At 41.5% G+C, this 15,602-nt stretch overlaps 1 protein-coding gene across 1 annotated transcript in view; it reads left to right on the top strand.

The window, feature by feature from the left end:
• Window positions 1–10,007, top strand: part of LOC142204816 (cytosolic purine 5'-nucleotidase-like) — a 30,749-nt gene extending 20,742 nt beyond the window's left edge. Inside the window, exons 11-18 of the mRNA XM_075276140.1 lie at window positions 1,332–1,439; window positions 2,230–2,296; window positions 2,758–2,928; window positions 3,650–3,701; window positions 4,570–4,630; window positions 6,240–6,416; window positions 7,196–7,291; window positions 9,717–10,007. Coding sequence (XP_075132241.1) covers window positions 1,332–1,439; window positions 2,230–2,296; window positions 2,758–2,928; window positions 3,650–3,701; window positions 4,570–4,630; window positions 6,240–6,416; window positions 7,196–7,291; window positions 9,717–9,827 — 843 coding nt within the window. The 3' untranslated portion in view covers window positions 9,828–10,007. The remainder of the gene's footprint in view (window positions 1–1,331; window positions 1,440–2,229; window positions 2,297–2,757; window positions 2,929–3,649; window positions 3,702–4,569; window positions 4,631–6,239; window positions 6,417–7,195; window positions 7,292–9,716) is intronic.
• Window positions 10,008–15,602: the final 5,595 nt, after the last annotated feature.

The following is a 15,602-nucleotide window of genomic DNA, read 5'->3' as shown; positions in this document are numbered from 1 at the left end:
TGTTTTGGTCTTGTCCCTCCCTGCTCCCTTACTGGACTCAGGTTCAGGACCTTTTGTGCCGGGTTCTCGGCATTTGCCTCCCTCTATCCCCTAAAACCTATCTCCTTAATCTCCCTCCACTGAAACTGCGCAAGCCGGCCCTGCGACTTTTTCTGTTTCTTCTCACTTCTGCCCGGTGTTTGATTGCTAAATATTGGCGTCAGTCAGCACCCCCATCCCTGGAGGAGTTATACTGCAGGATCGGGAATGCGCGCTCCCTGGAATACCTAACAGCTGTGCTTAACGATGAGGAGGAGCGGTTTCACGCCGTTTGGGACCTGTGGGACTCGTTCTGGGCCACCCAGCCTCTGTAATTCCACCGCCTTCTGGAACTTCTGGTTTTTTCTCCCTCCCTTTCCCCAGCCTTGTCTTGTCTGGTTTGTGTTTGTCTTCCCTGTCTCCCCTTTTCTTTTTGTTTCTACCTAGTTTACCATTTGTAATTTCGTCATTTTCTATTGTACTGTTCTTTGTGATCTCCTTTGGCTTGGTAGACATGTTGTGTTTCTTTATTGTTACAAATTTTCATAAATAAACAATTTAAAAAAAAAAAAAAAAAAATTGTGATAGGCCTGTCTGAAAAGATGTGTCTTTAGTTTGCGTTTGAAACTGTAGAAATTGGGAGTTAATCTGATTGTCCAGGGTAGAGCATTCCAGAGAAGTGGTGCAGCTCGGGAGAAGTCTTGCATACGAGCGTGGGAGGTTCTGACAAGGACATGAAAGATCCTCTTTAAATCCAGGAAGTACAGTCATCATGTCCGGATTTGACGGACGGAATATGCCTGCCTGATGCCAGCCTTGCATAAAAGTGTCAGCATATTTGCAGGATGTTTTGGACTATAGGTAGTCAGTAGATGTCATATACTTGGAATTTTCTACAGCAATTGACATTGTCCCTCATATGCGACTACTGCACAAGTTAAAGGGGTTGTCCCATTAGCAACACTTGTCTCTTATTCTGATCGCGGGAGGACACAGCAGACGGACCCCTAGGTGATAGTTGTCCTTAAAGGGGTTGTCCGGCCTCAAATGGGATTATCATACTGATGACCTATCCACTGTCCGAACTGTAAAAAAGATGGAACCTGCAGGATCTGGGAATGGCGATAAGTGTGGAAAGCTTTAATATAATGTTAGGTAGAGGTGTTAATGTAGAACCTTGATCCAGGGATCTATCTGATCTGTCCAGCAGGGGGCAGCAAGGAATCTTTTCTCACTTAGGCAAAAATACATTGATGGCGATGAATACTGAAGTTTTGGTGTGTAAGTTCAGCTTTCTTGCTTCTTTCTCTTAGTATGACCCCATGAAGAAAACCTGGCGCTCTTACTTTGATCTCATTGTTGTGGATACAAGGAAACCGCTCTTCTTTGCAGAAGGAACTGTTCTTCGTCAAGTTAACACGGTACGAGCTCCATTTTAATCTATGTATAGTCACTCTTGTACTTGGGCTGGTGTAATGTAGTAAATGTACTACTGCGGCAATAACATGGATTCATTGTTAATGACTCGGGTCACGTGGAGGACATTATTAACTTTCTTCCCTGCAGTCTACAGCAGTACTTAAAATTGAGGGCACTCTCTAGATTCAGAAGTGGTTTGAGATCTGCTGCCCTCTTGTGGCTGTTTTGAAGAAAGCAATAGGTTTGAATTTAGTGAAGCCTTTATGCTTTGCCTCTAGGCTAAATTGGTTTGTATCCATTTGTTTGGGGTACTGTAAAGGAACACATGTTATGGTTTCCTTTTGACTCTTATAGAAAAAAATGGGGCCATGGAATGTGTCGCTCTGGAGTCCTGGGTTCAAATCCAGCCAAGGATATCCACAAGGAGTTTGGATGTTCTTCCCGTGTTTGCTGTGTTTCCTCCGAGTATTCTGGTTTCCTCCCACAATCCAAAGACATACTGATAAGAAACTTAGATTGCAAGCCCTATATGGGACAGTGATTGACAATACCCCTATAATGTGATGTGGAGTATGATGGCCCTATATATAAGTAAGCCAAATAAATAAGTGCTAAGTATGAAGTATAAGGACATATAGATGGAAAATGGGGCGTCCTCCCATGGGAAGTCATCTATGCTATAAGAGTGGATAAGGCTTGATCGGTACTGTATTTGACTATGATAAATGAATTAATTGCACCATTTCTTTACAGTTATGGCAGATTACATTACATTGTCTTCTGCTGTTTTAGGATAATGGGATGCTACGGATTGGAACTTACACAGGTCCTCATCAGCACTGTGCGGTGTACTCAGGAGGTAGGTGATCCTATATCTATTAAGGGGATCCTGTGGAATCTGCAGGCACCAGCTTATAGAGCAGGGCGAGCTGAGCAGATTTATATTATTTAGTATACGGCTAGCTCTGCTCATGCCGAGCCGTACACGCGGGCACTTCCCATTCACTTCAATGGGACTGCTCGTAGTGAAAAAAGCAGCCCATTCATTTCTATGGGGAGCGCTCGTATGCCGGCTCCCATAGAAATGAATGGAACTGCTTTATACGCCGCTTATTCTGAACGTGTTTTACGTTCAGAATAAGCTGGCGTTTACTCCGTGTGAATGAGCCCTAATTCTACGTTCACATCTGCCTAGCTATATTATTCATTGTGAGTTTAGGAGTCCAGTGGGCGGTCCTAATCAATGATTGATTTCTTTTAATATATACAGATCACCTTTTGTGGCTTCACATTGTGATTGGTGAATGTTTTACTATCCAGGGTCCTCAGATATTGTATGTGACCTCCTTGGGGTGAAAGGAAAAGACATCCTGTATGTGGGGGACCACATATTTGGAGACATCTTGAAGTCTAAAAAGAGACAGGGATGGAGAACATTTCTAGTTGTGCCTGAACTGGCCAAAGAGCTCAACATCTGGACAGAGAAGAGCGGTGAGTACCTGCGTAGTGACACTTATATTTACCTACTATATCAAACCTAAAGATGTCCTTTTGCCACCTATATGATCCCCAGTTCTTCACATTTATTCATAGACACCCCTCCACTGAATTCAGCACAGTTGGAATTTTTCCTCTAGCCCCACTTTTCCCCATCAATCAATGCTGTTAGTTTCAGTGTTAGGTTCTCTGCTGTCTCTATTCTCTACTAGCAAGGGACATCACCATGAGTACTGACACTCTCTGCTTCTCGTTGGACAGTGTAAGAGGTCAGTATAAACCCCTTAACTCCTGCCTGACACCGCGCACTTGACAGTAGAAAGGCTATCATATAAGGAACCAAAGCTAACAGCACTGATTGCTCAGGAATGGTGGGGGCTAGAGGAAAAGTTCCAACTGTGTTAGAATCAGTGGAGGGGTTTCTGTTAAATGATGCAAAGTGCAGGGCTTGGTAGAGGTGGTGAAAGGTCCACTTTAAAGACGTTATTTTATAATCAAGACATCGCCTGTCCACAGGATAGGTCAGACATGTCTCTTACTTGAGTGGAGTGTGCTGATGGTTTGGCATGTGTGCTGCCACTCCACTAAGAGTATATGAGAATGGCGAAGAAGCCAAGTGCTGTACTCACTCATATGAAAGGAGTTGTCTGCCATGTCGCACAATGGAATATTTACAAGCACTCACTTTTTTTCATAATGTCTTGTTATTTTTCAGAGCTTTTCAATGAGTTGAAGGGTCTGGACATCTTCCTTGGCCAGCTGCATGAGTACGTCTTCAGTCTGTGCATAAATACTGTGGTTTTTTCATGTTTCTGCATATACAAAAGACATATTTAATACATATGTTACAGCATTGCCATATAAACATATAGGTCACTTATCACTTAAAGGGAGTCTGTCACCCTAACCAGGCATATCATAGAGGGCATTGCCTTTGCTCCAAAGAACTTATTCAGATATTGACAAAGACAGCAATATCAAGGCAACGATTCATATGGGGAGAACACCATTTGATTCAGGTGACCTTAACCCATCTAGCTGCAGGTTTGGGTTGATATGCTGGATTCTGGAGACAGACTCCCTGTGAAGCGTACCTCCCGTCATAAACAACTTATCATAAATGAATAGAGCAGGAGAGAATTAGAAACTTTGTAAAATATAGACAACACTCAATTGCTGCTATCACCCTACATGGCAGGTTTTTCTGTCCGCTTGAAAAGTCGGACATCTTTACTTGCGGACAGTGAAGGAAGGGCAGGGAGTGCAAAAGAACGCACCCGATGCCCATTTAAATAAATGACAGGTGTCACAGACACAGCTAGTGTCTGCTCCTAATGTCCGTGCCAGATTTTGAGCGGACACTAGGAGCGGACACTACCTGTCGGACACAGACGGTAGTGTGAACGCTCCCTTAGTGTGACAAAACACATCCAGGCTTTATACATTTCAGATGTGTGGAGAATGAACCATCAGATAATGGAGCTACAATAGCTGATAGATTGGCAGAAGCCATGCAGCTAGATGGAGAATTCTAGGGCGAGCGTCATTCCTATTATGGATATCGGTCACCATTTTGAACTTTGCCTCAATAAACCTAGTTACTTAACTAACCTAGTGTAATTCTGTTTTATCCAGACACATGGACAGTGGCAGCATTGAGCAACCCAACATCAGCTCCATCCAGAAGCAGATCCAGGTACACCGACCCCTCTTCTGTCTGCTAGTCAACTGTCTGTGTGTAAATCATCAGTGTACCAATGTCTGTCACCTATCTATCCAGTTGATTATCTATCTATTGATCTATCTATTTCTGTATCTAATTATCTATCTACCAATTTAATTATCTGTCTTCTATTATCTAACAATCAGATTATCTATCATCTATCTGATTACCAATGTAATATCTATCTATCTATCTCCTATCTATCTATCTATCTATCTATCTATCTATCTATCTCCTATCTATCTATCTATTATCTATCTACCGTATCTACCGTATCTATCTATCTATCTATCTATCTATCTATCTATCTATCTATCTATCTATCTATTAACTATCTATCTCCTATCTATCTATCTATCTATCTATCTATCTATCTATCTATCTATCTATCTATCTCCTATCTATCTCCTATCTATCTATCTATCTATCTATCTATCTATCTATCTATCATCTATCTCCTATCTATCTTCTATCTATCTATCTCCTATCTATCTTCTATCTATCTATCTGTCTATCTCCTATCTATCTATCTATCTCCTATCTATCTATCTATCTATCTATCTATCTATCTATTATCTATCTATTATCTATCTACCGTATCTATCTATCTATCTATCTATCTATCTATCTATTAACTATCTATCTCCTATCTATCTATCTATCTATCTATCTATCTATCTATCTATCTATCTATCTATCTATATCATATGATAATGTCCATCTCTCCCACTTGTCCACTTTCTATTTTCTCTGCTATTGTCCTCCTCCAATGATATGTGTCTTATAATAATAATAATGTCTACCATAAGGTAGATCTTTGTGCTTTGACTCGGTGTATTTATTCCATCTGCCATGTTTTAGTTTTTCTTGCTCTTTATGGCGTTTTCCGGGATGTTACTCTAGTGGGAGCAGCAGTTGTACCCAAGTATTGGTATCTTTAGAGACCCAACAGTCCCTCTGCCACCTAAGACACCAGTACTATAAATGGCACATTATACTCCAATTGCAGTACAAGGCTCAGACCTTCACCTTACACCACTAGGTATCCTCAAAATCTTTGCAAAAATATCCAGAAAGTAATGATTTTGACTCTGAGGAATGAATTCAGATGTGTTTATATGGTCCATATTACTGACACAATCCTTATGCCAATGGCCAGAACTTACAGCACCATAGATTCGTATAATGCTGCTAGTTTGGGTCATTAGACCCCCGGCTGGGATAGATCAAGGTTCTGACTACAAGGTTCTGTAGTCAGGGGAATAGTGTGAAGCTCCCGAATCCCAAGGCAAGACTTTTACTGGAAACCATTACTGGCTATATATAATACTGTTATCTTCTTATATGGCAGAGACCTTTAGGTTTTCTTTGGTACTTTGGGCCCAAGTAAGACAGTAACATCTGCACCCTTTATATGCCAGTAAGTGTTGTTAATGTAGTTTGTATTGGATGAAGATATATAACTATGACTATAAGAATGTGCATCTTGATAGTGGAATTTTCCTACATGTAAAATAAAGCTATTTTTATGTATTTTATGTATTAAGTCTTATTGTCTCATTTTCTTTCCTTCCACACACAGAAAATTACCCAAGAGATGGACCTGTGTTACGGGAAGATGGGCAGCCTGTTCCGCAGCGGTTCCCGGCAGACGCTGTTCTCCAGTCAGCTGATACGATATGCTGATCTGTATGCGGCCTCCTTCCTCAACCTTCTATATTATCCCTTTAGCTACGTGTTCAGAGCTCTTCCCGTACTGGTACGTATCTGAACAAGCCCTAAAGACTAAATATGCCTTACAAATCCCATAGAGACATTGCATAGTTCTCACATAGATCATGGAAAAAGTTTGTCCTATGGGAATCCGCAGCTTCTGGTCATCTCTTTATAGTGAAATCAGTAACATTTCCATAATGTGAAGACGGGATTGTATTATTATAATACTGGGGTCCTTCTATGTGGCAGAGGCACTGAGGCTGCCCTCAGGTACCAGGCTATGATATGCATATTAGTGGTGAGCTACCATAGTCTGGGGGACTGGCATCCATGGCATCTTACCCTGTGGATCCAGCACTGTACAAAATGCCCCTTCACAGTCATTCTGAGATTATTTGTATAGTTGGAACATAAGGGTGGCTAGGCACATGGCATGGACATCACTTTGTAAGGCATAGCTATTGTCATACTGAAATGTCCAAAAATGTGCTCAGTGTGGGTCAGGGTGCTCCTGGTCACTAAAACAAAGGGGTTGGAGTGCTCAGCGAAGCCAAACATGAGGGGCACAATCCATAGAAACTATATTCAGTCTATATTCCACAATCTTATCTCTCCATGTAACGCCGGACAGGGCAGATCAGAACTGATGGGACACACCACTCCACCAAGGACCTCTGCCCCATCGTTTAAGTGATCATGGGGGATCTCATCACCCTTACCCCTACCAGTCAAATCTTTTGATTCTTGACATTTCACTAGGTATGCCTCACTACTGATTTGTAGATACTTCTAGATCTCCTCTTCCTCTATTAATACTTCCAGATGCCACATGAATCCACATTGGACCATGTCACTGTGGATGGCGCAGATCCCAGCAAGGTTCTTGGGCAACATCTGAAATACATCAAAAGGGAACATGTGAGTACTGGACGGAGGGACCTCTGACATGGTAAAACCCCCCGAAAATTGTAACGGTTGTAAAAAATACCGTGTGGTTAATGGAGTCAGGGACTACAGCGGATGGATAGATAAGAGTTTGTTGTATCCATGAGGACGGCACCCATTACTAGCATCTGATGGCTGCCACATCTCTATATGGCAGCCATCAAGGGTCGGGGAATGCTGTCCTCATAGTTACAGAGTATGGATGACAAGGGATGGAAAGGACACGACCGAAGGGCAGAGTGAAGGAAATACATTTTCTATGTATTTCCATGATCATCAATGCCATTTTTCTATAAGTAGGCATCTAATCCCTTCTTGAACCTGTGACTGCTGTGACCAGCTCCTGGAGTAGGCTATACCACAGATTCATAATCCTTACAGTATATAACCAGCTCCTGGGGTAGGCTATACCACAGATTCATAATCCTTACAGTATATAACCAGCTCCTGGGGTAGGCTATACCACAGATTCATAATCCTTACAGTATATAACCAGCTCCTGGGGTAGGTTATACCACAGGTTCATAGTCCTTACAGTATATAAAACCAGCTCCTGGGGTAGGCTATACCACAGATTCATAGTCCTTACAGTATATAACCAGCTCCTGGGGTAGGCTATACCACAGGTTCATAGTCCTTACAGTATATAACCAGCTCCTGGGGTAGGCTATACCACAGGTTCATAGTCCTTACAGTATATAACCAGCTCCTGGGGTAGGCTATACCACAGGTTCATAGTCCTTACAGTATATAACCAGCTCCTGGGGTAGGCTATACCACAGGTTCATAGTCCTTACAGTATATAACCAGCTCCTGGGGTAGGTTATACCACAGGTTCATAGTCCTTACAGTATATAACCACCTCCTGGGGTAGGTTATACCACAGATTCATAGTCCTTACAGTATATAAAACCAGCTCCTGGGGTAGGCTATACCACAGATTCATAGTCCTTACAGTATATAACCAGCTCCTGGGGTAGGTTATACCACAGATTCATAGTCCTTACAGTATATAACCAGCTCCTGGGGTAGGTTATACCACAGATTCATAGTCCTTACAGTATATAACCAGCTCCTGGGGTAGGCTATACCACAGATTCATAGTCCTTACAGTATATAACCAGCTCCTGGGGTAGGCTATACCACAGATTCATAGTCCTTACAGTATATAACCAGCTCCTGGGGTAGGCTATACCACAGATTCATAGTCCTTACAGTATATAACCAGCTCCTGGGGTAGGCTATACCACAGATTCATGGTCCTTAACAGTATATAACCAGCTCCTGGGGTAGGCTATATCACAGATTCATATTCCTTACAGTATATAACCAGCTCCTGGGGTAGACTATACCACAGATTCATGGTCCTTACAGTATATAACCAGCTCCTGGGGTAGGCTATATCACAGATTCATGGTCCTTACAGTATATAACCAGCTCCTGGGGTAGGTTATACCACAGATTCATAGTCCTTACAGTATATAACCAGTTCCTGGGGTAGGCTATTCCACAGATTCATATTCCTTACAGTATATAACCAGCTCCTGGGGTAGACTATACCACAGATTCATGGTCCTTACAGTATATAACCAGCTCCTGGGGTAGGCTATTCCACAGATTCATGGTCCTTACAGTATATAACCAGCTCCTGGATTAGGCTATACCAGATTCATAGTCCTTATAGTATATAACCAGCTCCTGGATTAGGCTATACCAGATTCATAGTCCTTACAGTATATAACCAGCTCCTGGATTAGGCTATACCAGATTCATGGTCCTTACAGTATATAACCAGCTCCCGGGGTAGACTATACAACAGATTCATGGTCCTTACAGTATATAACCAGCTCCTGGGGTAGGCTATACCACAGATTCATGGTCCTTACAGTATATAACCAGCTCCTGGGGTAGGCTATTCCATAAATTTATAGTCCTTACAGTGAAGAAGCCTTGTTGGCTCTTAAACCTTTTTTTTCTCCAGATGGATGGAGCACCTCCTTATCTTTTGAGGGGATTTTTACACAGAACAGCTTTATACATATACGCCGCAAAATAACGTGGCGTATACGATCCAGGCTCCCATTGACATCAATGGGAACTTTTACAGCGCTCAAAATCTCACACGCCGTATACGTGCCAGGTCACGCAGCACGTTACTCCGTGTGTATGGACCCTAAAATTGAAGGTTGTTTGACAAATCAATGCCGTGCAAATGTAGACCCATGTTTGGATCCAAACGCTATTGGACCAAAACCTGAAATGTAGGGTTTTCTGAATCTCGGCCTGAGATGGGAATACGGGGCTTGATGTCTTAACCACAAAGCTGGGATTCTTGGAAATAGTCAAAAAAGTTTGTTCCACTGTTTGTAATGGGTATTGTTCTCTCTTTTGATGACAGATTCAAGATGACTGGCTGCAGCTGGTAAACACGGCGCGCCTGAGCCTGGAGGACTCGCCATCATTAAAGCCCGAACGAGAAAGAAAGCCGCCAAACATCATGCTGTGTTAGTAGTGAAGAGTCTATAAAGGGATGTACACATAATGGCGGGTTATTACTGAGGGCCCAGGATGGCAGGAGGGCAACACTCACATATAGAGTGCCACTTGTTACAGGAATGAAGCTCAGTTTACAGAAAACAGGTTTACATCTTGCAAGTCCATATACAATATAGTATAGGAGTACGGGATCTATGGGCAGATTTGTTTGTTGCACTGAAACCATTGCAGATAAATTAGAGCCCCCACAAAAAAAAATACCAATATATATATATATATATATATATATATATATATATATATAAGTCCTCGTGTCATGTTCTTCGGTCAAGTTGTTTTTTTCACTCATTTCCTCTGTAGTTTTCTATGACAGTATTGTGACCACCTATATGACTGCTATATTGTGGCTGTCACCCAGTTAGTCCAGATGTTTATTTCTATTATGCAGATAGATAACAATTAAAGGGGATATCCGGTTTCTAAGACTGATGGCCTATCGTCAGGATTAGATCTGCAGGGGGTCTGACAACCAGGACCGCTGCAGATCAACAGTGCCAAGGCAGCACAAGAAAGCTGCGCTGCTCACTTGCCAGACAAATTGTAGCAGCAAGTCTAGATCTAATATTGATGGCATATCCTAAGGAGAGGTCATCAATCATAGAAACCGGATAAACCTTTAAGGCCAGGGACACATGGGATGGGTCTTCAGGACACCCACGATAAGTCAACCATGACAGAAACTGCACTGCAGTCCTATAAATGGCCAGATATAGTGTTATTCCCCATGTACATATACTGTACTATGGATTAAGTCAAAGCTTGGTGAAATGTTAGGTGTGCTTTAAGTCTCATCCACTATGCTAGTATTATATTACACTGGTCACTACTTTATGATGGGTTAGGCTAAGTTCACATGACTGTCATTACAGTGCATTGCTCTCATCTGTCATCCATGCAAGATTTACATTGGAGTGAATGCCATTTTAGTCCATTGCTCTTATCCTAATACGGATGAGATCAATGATGGTCATGAGAACTTGGCCTTAGCTAAACTGCTGTGATAACTCCTTCTATGTCCCTGGCCTAAGAATAGTCAGAAATGGATTCCATCTTCTACCTGGTAGCAAGGACTAGAGGTCTTGGTAGTACGTATTATGTAAAACTAAAATTTTTAGTGAATATGCATGACAAAAAGATTCACAAAAGTACAGAGATCTAGGGGTCACCTGTGGACCATGTCCTTATTGCCGTGCAGTGGGAACTGAAAAATCAGGGTTTCTACAGAAGTTCCCTTGACATAAGAGGTCACGTACCACTACTAGGGTTTCTACATACATTCAATGATTCATAAGGGACTGATTTTTTTTTAGGATGCTGCTCAGGAAGGAAATGACATGATACCGAAAATTTCACTTTTGATCAATCTGTTACATTACATTGCAGGACTATTGAATGGGAAAAAAAAAAAGTAAAATTCACGCGTTTACATTATCCATTTACAGTATTTTTTTGTATTATTTTGTGTGTTATTTAGCTTGTGATACTTATTACAGAGTCACATTTTGTTGGCATAAGATTTTGTTTGTAGATATTACAGAGGATCTGTCCGTTCTCTTGATACGTCTTATTTTAGTAAATAACTGGACATCCAATGGAATTACAATTCTGGCACATTTTTCTTCTCTCTCTATGTTGTGCTGCTTTCTCTTACTCCTTCTAGGAAATTAGGAATTGGTCTACGACTACACAGCAGCATGCAGTAATAAGTTACGCAACAAAAATCACAAATGCGTCATGTTGTGTCACAGAAAATTCAACCCTGGTGGGTTTTGGTCACAAGTGACTTAGTCATGCAACTTTTTAACCTAGCCTAAATTGACATCTTGACGATATACAGTCTCACACTGTCCAATCAGAGCTGACAATATCAGACTGTAAAGACACACCCCTTTGACAAGAGGAATGGTAACACCCAGTTGTCCATTCTATTTTAAAATTTCTAGGAGGAATAACAGAGGAATAATGTAATAGTTCAAAAAAATGATACCCCAGAATTATTTTTTATGGTCATACGGATATTAACTAGAGATGAGCGAGTACTGTTCGGATCAGCCGATCCGAACAGCACGATTGCATAGAAATGAATGGACGTAGCCGGCACGCGGGGGGTTAAGCGGCTGGCCGCCGTCAAAGCGGAAGTACCAGGTGCATCCATTCATTTCTATGGAGCTTGCTGTTCGGATTGGCTGATCTGAACAGTACTCGCTCATCTCTAATATTAACTAATATAGACAAGGGAACTTATAGGTCTTCCCCAAGACAAAACCAGCTGCTTAAGATATGTCTAAATCTATGTCATGGAAAATAACAGGTTGAGGTGAGGAATTCCATGGCATTCTAGTTGGTGTCCAGTTATCTTAGAATTTATACAAGCACTCCAGTAAAAAGATTTTGCTCTTCCCTTGTGTGAAACTGAGCCCATGTATAGTATAATGTTACAGAATAACTCCCTGACAGATTTATTGTGCGTTTGTGTGCTTCCCTCTGGAGCACTGATCTCCTCTCTGTTTCTCTGACTCACACAAGGGGTGAAGAACCCGCTCACTCAGCACAGTGGTAGAGAGAGCCTCAATCTGATTCTATAGACCTTCATCGTGATTTAGACCTCCTGTTCATACAAGAAACACAGACGAGCAGAGATTAGGTCATTGCTCCATAGGGGAGCACATAACTTCTCAACAAAGATGTAATTATGTTATTCAATAACAAAAATGATACACAGGCTCAAACGGAGGGGCATACTTTTTCCATTAAAAGGATACTGCAGTAGAAAACATGAACCATCTATCCAATGGATTTACTGACAACATTCAGTTATTTGTACAAATCCAACAGAGATGCATAGAATGGTAGCTCCATATAAGCATCTTCATAGCAAATGGGCATGTGATTGGGTTGGTCTTACCAGCAATTAGTATGGGTGCACTGCAGTGCCTTAACCTTTTAACAGCTGAGTTATTGGAGACATAAGGGTTGCCAGGGCCAACACTGTCCTACCACTATGGCTTTTTACATGGAATATAGGAAGAATATGCAAATCTGTCTTCCATGATGTAATTAAGAAGACAGTGCCTCAGTCATGGAGCCCAATAGAGGGCGCTCCCTGAGAATATGCAAATCTGTCTTCCATGATGTAATTAGGAAGACAGAGTCTCAGTCACGCAGCCCAATAGAGGGTACTCCCTTTAACATCATGCCCAACCTTCCCAGAGGCCTTTGCTGCAATTATGTGGGATTTTACCAACTACAGTCTCTCAGCCGAGGACAGCTGTTTCGATCTGATTGGATCTCTTCAGCCCGGCACAGAGAAGACTGACTTGGCAGAGGTGAGAGGCTTCTAGACAGGGTTAAGGGGATATTGTCACTCCTTAGGTAGAGACCACCATTTAGGTGTGTGGCGTCTTATTAAGCCATTTTGCGCTCCACTGTGCAAAGGAACATGGGAAGAATATGCAAATCTGACTTCCATGATGTAGTTAGGATGCCAGTGCCTCAGTCATGCAGACCAATAGAGGGCGCTCACTGAGGATATACACAGTGTTCCTTTGCACAGTGGAGCGCAAAATGCCACGTGGTTATTGTTTTATAATGATGCTGTCATTTCAGCTCGTCACCAGGTACGGTATACATGACGCCCAGTCATTTGTGTGCACATACCATTACACCATATATATATATATATATATATATATATATATATATATATATATCAGCAGGAGCACAGTCATGGCAACCCAAAAACCACTGAAACAATAGTCTCATATTACACAGGACTTATTCATTTTCTATATATCATTATTGTGAAGAGATATTCATAGATAAAGTTATGGCATAAAGTTATAACATTTTTATGTATTTTTTAAAAGCATGTATTACGGTACTTATTGTAGTAGTGTCTAAACATAAAAGAATAAACTGACAAGTGTTACTTTTTTTATGTCAATGCCATCTTTAATATTACATGCCAATATATCCCCCTATCTTACCGCGTGTCGCATAGAGTGAACTCCAAACCGTCTTCAAGAAGATCAGTCACCAGTTCTGACATGACTGTTTCAGAATTACTCGTAGTGCAACAATTCTAGATCACCTTCTTAACAAATCATCCTCGCGTCTTTGCTCTGTTGTTCCTCTTGGAAATGTATGTGTATTGAAGTGTGTTGCCATTCCGTCCTCAGTATGGTGTCTCTCTACACAGTGTGACATGGTAAAACGGACCGGACATTGTCTCTGTGTATGGAAATTAACAATTGACAAGACAAATGGTAACACCCAGCTGTCAATTTCTGTATATATTTCCAAGAGGAATAACAAAGGACTAAATAAAGGAATAAAAAAGTATTAGTAATACCAAAAAGTGTCAGGACTGGTGACAGATCCTACGAGGGGCTCTTTCACCACCTCGGTTCTCAGTATCTGTTGTAGACGTTGCTTCTCAGAATCTGACTTAATTGGGATTTTCTCTGTAGCTCCCGTCCCTCATGGGATTCTGAGCAATCGGTGCAGTTAGTTTGGTGCCTGGTATGCCACTTAGGTAGTGGGTGTGTCAGGCAGGGGGTGTGATTTAAATCTCCAATCAGAGGCAGCCAGTGTCAGAGCACAGAATCACACCCCTTGTCTACTCCTGCCTGACTCCGCCCTCCTGACAGTACAGAGTATACCAGGCACCAAAACTAACAGCACTGATTGCTCGGGAATGGTGAGGGCTAGAGAAAAAAATCCAACTGTGCTGGAATCAGCGGAGCAGCGACTATTAACCATTGGTGGAGGAGATGAAAGGTCCACTTCAAAGGAGTTGCCTAGTTTCAGTAAATACCGGTAAATGTTGTTTGTATAACAAAAAGTTTTCCAATATACTTTCTGAATCAATTGTTCTAGATCTCTGCTTGCTGTCATGCATTCTTACTTTCAGTGGATAAAAATCAGTCCATGGTCATGTGATATACAGTCCATGGTCAACCCCTTTAAGACACCAGTTAGCATCGCCAGTATAGTCCAGGTAAGAGCTAAAAATTAATCTCTGGGTCTCCCCAAAATACATCCATCCACGAGGAACAACTGCGGTGCTACAATATCGTTACGTTATTAATATTAGAGCGAAACATCTTCTCTGCCCATGGATAAGCACAATGGCCTGCTAGCTATATAGAACAGGCAATAGATGTACACAATGAGCCCTATAGTATACCTTTACTATTGTGGGGAAAATCTTTAGTAAATATCTTTTACTTGCAAACTATACCCCTTTTTCCCCAACACAAAAGGTCAGGGGCTTAGTAGTCAAGAATAAAAGCTCCCAGAACACCCATCTTTACAACATTTTAATAAAAAAAATATCCTGCATATAAGTTGCAATAAAAAGTTGGGTAATTTTATCTTACACATGTCTATTTCATAATACTGGATTGTAAGCATTTACAACATTTTCTTAGGATTATATTCCACATCCTATATATAAAAAATACATAAGGTGCAAAGTAAGGCCAAACAGATAAAAAAGAAACAAGTCAACAAATTTATAGCAGTATCTGCTATGTGTTATATATTAGCGTGTCACAACTCTTGTATAGTATCATTCCGCACACGATCCCAATCACCAGCAGATGGTAATAGGTATCTGAAGTCCTGATCCTATTAGTGCATCTGTATGGTGAAGAATAGCGGCCAGAGATCATTGTCCTCGCCTAAAGACATGCTGCTCGGTAGACATGGCAGGGTGCTGCAGTCT

This window comes from Leptodactylus fuscus, chromosome 5 (assembly GCF_031893055.1).
Source record: "Leptodactylus fuscus isolate aLepFus1 chromosome 5, aLepFus1.hap2, whole genome shotgun sequence".
NCBI classification, from domain to species: Eukaryota; Metazoa; Chordata; class Amphibia; order Anura; family Leptodactylidae; genus Leptodactylus; species Leptodactylus fuscus.
Note: the sequence above shows the minus strand (reverse complement) of the source record. Positions and strands in the feature narration are given on the sequence as shown.